Raw genomic sequence first — 5,409 nt, 5'->3', positions numbered from 1 at the left:
TAATCCCTCATCCTGCTTACTTCAGATCGCCCCCCCCCCGGTTACCTTTTTTTTTTTTTACAAAACTTAAAAGTCATTGATTAAGCTAGAGGACGATATAACTCTAGATTACACTTGGGTCCGCAATTCATCAGTTTGTGAATGGTCTGCCTAAAGAGGAATATTAAAAGGCATTTCAGGTCTGAAAAAGTGTATACGTGTTAAATGGGAATAGTTTGATGGAATAAAATAAAGGAAAGCGAATTATTTTATTACCCTAGCTCTTACTGCACTATAGACAAAACATTTTGAATGGCTCTCGCAAATAAGCGCGTACCTGTTTTAAATACATCAATTGGAGGGAAAATGAGAGTCATGGGAATCATTCAAGTCTTAACTGATCAATGATTAGTATATAATTGCTTAAATACGATGCGTGTGTGGTTCTACGTTCAGTTGCTAATGAACTTGGCAACGGTAATAAAGTATAATGACTAATCTTGTGACTGTCATTCTATTAGCACATTGCTGGGGTGTCGAAACTTTGGGGATTTTGGAACTTAAAAAGTATCTAGATGTTCCTAGCATAGCTACATATGAAATTATAGGGTTGAAAGGATGCGCCAAAGAGTGTTATAAGCGCCGTGGCCAATGCGTGGCCCTGAACTACCAAAAGGAACACTTAATTTGCCATCTTTTGGACACTACATCTGCGACAGCTCCCGATAAACTGAAAAATAAAGTAGGTTTCACCTACAGTGAAATCAACACGTGGCTTGGCGTAAGTTGAAAGATAAAAAAGATATACTCTATTCGTGTTATTTTGTATTAAAATTAATGAAATATAACAAGTAATTATGAGTTTTTTAAAATTATATGTATTAGAAATAAGTGAATATCATAATAATGGTCCGAGAACTGATAATTCAGATTACTGATTACTAGTTAAATTTAATAATTGGTATATTCACAATGACTGGAACATTAATTGTTCAATGTGGTTGTATTCTGATTTGTACGTAATCGGTGTGATTTCAGGACTTTGACTCTAGCTGTGGAACTGTTAGTTGTGGGGTCAACAAGATGTGTGTGGAACTGAAGTCAGGGGAGACCACTTGTCAGGTTGATCCTTCAAGTAAGCTTTCTGCTCCTCTTTATTCTTAGCCTTACGGCTTTACATGAAGCAGTTCTCTTTATGAGGGTGTTCATTTCTAACAACTTAAGTAAGGGTTTTCTGTTCTCACGAATTACATCTTCCAGTGGCTTTGTCTTTGAAGGTTGATAAGGAATCGATTTTATAAATTATACATTTCATCAATGACTGGTGTATTCAATCGTAAAATTGCTTAAAATTATATAAATATAAATAATAAGAAAAAATATTATAAGGTTATCAAATACGCTCGAGGTGACTAAATATATCTTAAAGCCTATCGGGCTTCATTGGATTTTAAATTCCCTCGATCGTATTTTGTCACCTCATAATGCTCAAACAAATTCCTTATTCCTTAAACTCTTGCTCTTGGTAAACTCAATTAACTACAAAATAAATTTGAGCATGTTTATTTTTTTATTATTATTTCAATTTTTTTATTTTTTATAATAATAATAATAATAATTATTATTATTATTATTATTATTATTATTTGCATAACAGGTTGTCCGAAAGGCAAGTTTTTTAACGGCAGTGGCTGCGCATTCTGCCCGGCTGATGAATACCAGCCGCTCAGTGGTCAGGCCAACTGTTCCGTCTGTCAATCAGGGCCAGGGGCACAATGGAAGAGGCCAAGTTTGGACAAAACAGTGTGTCAAGGTCATTTTTCTTTCTTCAAATAAGCTTTGTTTTAAAAAGATTCAATGATTTACTATACTCTGTCCCAAGATATCCTTGATTTACATTTTGCTTTATTGCATGATATTTATGAATACCTCAGGGTTCAAACGATGTTCATTCAAAAGTATGAAAAATTCCCAAGATTTCTCAGTCGAAACGCCCCTGTTAGCTTATCAGGTTTCAATACAATGCTAAAAAATGTGATGTCTACGGGGATTTTGTATTGCAGTAAGCCCGGATGATAACGTTGTAAAATTGCGTGATGTATTCCGAGTGTATTCCGAATGGAGAAAAGATGTAAACATCCCCCATTATAAATCTCCGCAAGGAATCTTTTTTCGTTCCTGTAAATTTTTCCGAGTGAACGATGGTAAAGTGTCAATAAAATTATCTTGGAAATTATCCCTTTCAACTATTTCAATTGCACTTCTTTTACAGGTACGTGTATTTTATTAAAAATGTACAAAGGTGCTGCATAAATATCTTGGGACAGACTATGGTGCATTTATATGATAAAGAGCTAGAGCCACGAAGCATAAAAAATTGCCCTATCATAAAAAGTCACCATTATTTGGTGAAAGATAGGGTAGAATCTTAGCTTTTCATTACTGTTTTTCTTTTTTCGATATCTATCATACTTTTTTATAAACGGAGTTTACAATATGGCATTGTTTTGATGAAAAAATGTAGAACAGACGTCATTTTTGTTAAGTAACGTCATGAAATGATAAAACTACAATATGACTTGATTATAATAAAATAAACAAAAACAAAATAAAATTATCTTGTAGAAATTATAATTAATTTATGAAAATAAATTTATTGATGAAAATACTATGAAAAGCTTATTTACAATCAAGTTTAAATTACAGGGACCAGTGCTGAAGGTCAATTTAACGGCAGTACATTAATATACATATGTCAGTGTCTCAAAAGTTCTTTTTTGTGCATGCAATTTGAAACTGCATGAAGTAATGATGATGATGCGCAGTGTATAACTGAGGATAAATCATTGAATTTTACTTAATAGAGATATATGTAATTTCGAATTTTGGTGCATTACTGTAGCAGTCTGTGTACATTATTCTGCATGATTATTTTACTTGTTTCAAGGCTTCAATATTTTCACCCAATTCTTGCAGTTTACAGCAGTTAGATGCCAGGGTTCAGTCCTTTGAAATGTTTTATTTCCCCATTTTCCCGTGGGCTCACCTTGCGTTCATGTGCAATCACCGTGCGTTCACTTGCGCTCTCCGCTCCGCTCCGTTCCCGCTCATCGTTCACAAAGCGCCCACCGTGCGTTCACAAAGCGTTCGCCTTGCGCTCACCGTTTGTTCAGTGTTCACTTATTGTTTAGTCAGATTATATTATATTTAGGCGATTTACAAGACATACATGTTGTTTATTGTTATTATTTCCTGATTACGAACGAAACACAATGTTACAATACCTCCCGGGGCACTCCGAATAAATCGTTCGTCTTGCGTTCACACAGAGTTCATATATCGTTTACCGTTCACTTTGCGCTTGCGTTCGCTCACAGTTCACCGTTCATTAGCGCTATCCAAATTCCGCTCAGCGTGCACTTACCGTTCGCTCAGAGTGCACTCAATGTGCGCTCACCGTTCACGAACTAATAGAACCTTTCAGCGACTGTGTATATGTAAAGAATATACTAGTATGCCGAAAGCAGTGTAATTTTGGCTTTCATACATTTATACAAAAACTTTAAATTTTGGCGAAGGTTTTTTCTTCAAACAATCTGAGATATTAGCAACTCTTTTCCTCACCTGATCACTCGCTTCATTTTTTCTCAGAAATATATCTATATAAGGCTTTAGATTCATAACCAAAGTTGATTTGTGTAGCATATGAACTGTGGGGCAAAAAAGTCTGGGTAAAAACAGTGAAAATTGATCTTATACATATTTTACTCATTTATTTGCATTTAATACAGGAACAAAAATCATGTACGGAAGCTGTTTATATATGAACTAAAATAGTAATTCTTAAAAATCCAATCCCTACTGCTGGATAATTCTACTGCTGACAAACTTATTCATGCAACTTTGAACAGTTTGATAATGTACCTGACAGCATCCAATGTGTCCTTAATTTATTTCATTTTTCAATAAGGCAAAGCCATTATTCTGTATATTTGAATTTCACAGGCCGTTTATTTTGGCATACACCGAGAAACCCTAACTGAACGCTAAACTGAAGCAGAATGATTTATTAATTTAAAACAAAATTGATGTGGAATTGCCAGGAGCTTAATCAATAAGATACTAGTATGACAAATTATTATTTTTTTGCCGTGACAAAAGAATAATTCTTAAGTTTTCATCTTTAATGAATTATTCTTTTATTCTCATTTCCACCCTATATTCCTTGTAGTTAAGCTTTTGTATGGAATCATTGTTCAAAACAAACCGCCAATGGACGCGTGTATAAATTTCACAATTTATGTTCCCCTTAATTCCCTTAAAAATGCCCAACACCGAATTAAGTCAAGAAAGGTGAAGTAGTTAATGAACTGATATAGATCTACATATTCAAAACATTACAACGGACACAAAAAAAACGGGCACCACTAAGTATCGAGTGAGTCACGTGATCCAGTCATGTAACATAAAGGAGGTTTTTTTTTTGTTTTTTTTTTAAATAATTTTATTTCCAGCACACCTGAAATACTATTAAACTGCATGTTTAATAAATATAGGTAAAAACAACTAAAACAAAATGTTTTAACATTCTAGGAATGCTATAAACTCTGACCTTTTCCTTAAAAAAGGAAAAGATAAAGAATATCTCTTACAGGGTCGAAAATTCGAGGTTGATAGTATGATGGAATTAAAGAAGGCTGTAAATACAATTAAATGTTTAATAGAAACTGTTTTAAAGTAGATACAGTATACTGATACTGTATATGTAGAATGGAATTTAACACTGAAACAAGAGCATGAGGTGTAAATGGGATATGTGTTGCGTTGAATTTATGTTATTTTTTTAAAACGCAAAAACTATTTGCGAATAATGAACAATCTTAATTATTGATTTTGAGGACCTTTTCAATAGTAAAGTATTCTATTCCCTATTGGACACGACCAAAGTTACGTTTAATTAACAAAAAAAAGTTTATTTCAAAGCAATTAAACTTCAGTTGTCATAAAGCGTGGATGAATGATTAAAGTGAAATCAATTATTCCGTAAAGAAATCTGATGTTTAAACAATCTTTCACTGTCTCTCTGTACTCACAGGTTGCTGGTACGGGATTGGGACGTACACCGAGGGCGATAACCCGAATCGAATGTCGACACACACGGTGGCTGACCGAAATGAGTGCTACTTGCTTTGTGAGGCCCAGCCCAGCTGTCTCGCTGTCAAGAGTGCCAAGTCAAACACCGAGTGCAGTCTCTTCTCCACCAAGACCTGGGCCTATGGTTACGTGCTCGACTCCGTAGTTATTCTCGTTCGCAACCACTGTCGACCTTGAATTAATTTAAGTGTAAAAGCGCTTTTCCCTTCTGTTGATTATCAGCGTTTATCAATTTTGTACCTCCTCGAAAATAAAATCATAATTGTCGTGTCTTTA

At 34.4% G+C, this 5,409-nt stretch overlaps 1 protein-coding gene across 1 annotated transcript; it reads left to right on the top strand.

Moving 5' to 3' along the window:
- The first annotated feature begins 355 nt into the window (after positions 1-355).
- Positions 356-5,409, top strand: LOC105338132 (uncharacterized). The gene is made up of 4 exons (XM_034447366.2): positions 356-760; positions 1,018-1,114; positions 1,637-1,792; positions 5,075-5,409. The coding sequence occupies exons 1-4, from the start codon at positions 470-472 to the stop codon at positions 5,308-5,310; spliced, it is 780 nt and encodes a 259-aa protein (XP_034303257.2). The 5' UTR covers positions 356-469; the 3' UTR covers positions 5,311-5,409.

This window comes from Magallana gigas, chromosome 2 (assembly GCF_963853765.1).
Source record: "Magallana gigas chromosome 2, xbMagGiga1.1, whole genome shotgun sequence".
NCBI classification, from domain to species: Eukaryota; Metazoa; Mollusca; class Bivalvia; order Ostreida; family Ostreidae; genus Magallana; species Magallana gigas.
The sequence above is the reverse complement of the archived record's forward strand: the minus strand, read 5'-3'. Positions and strand labels throughout refer to the sequence as shown.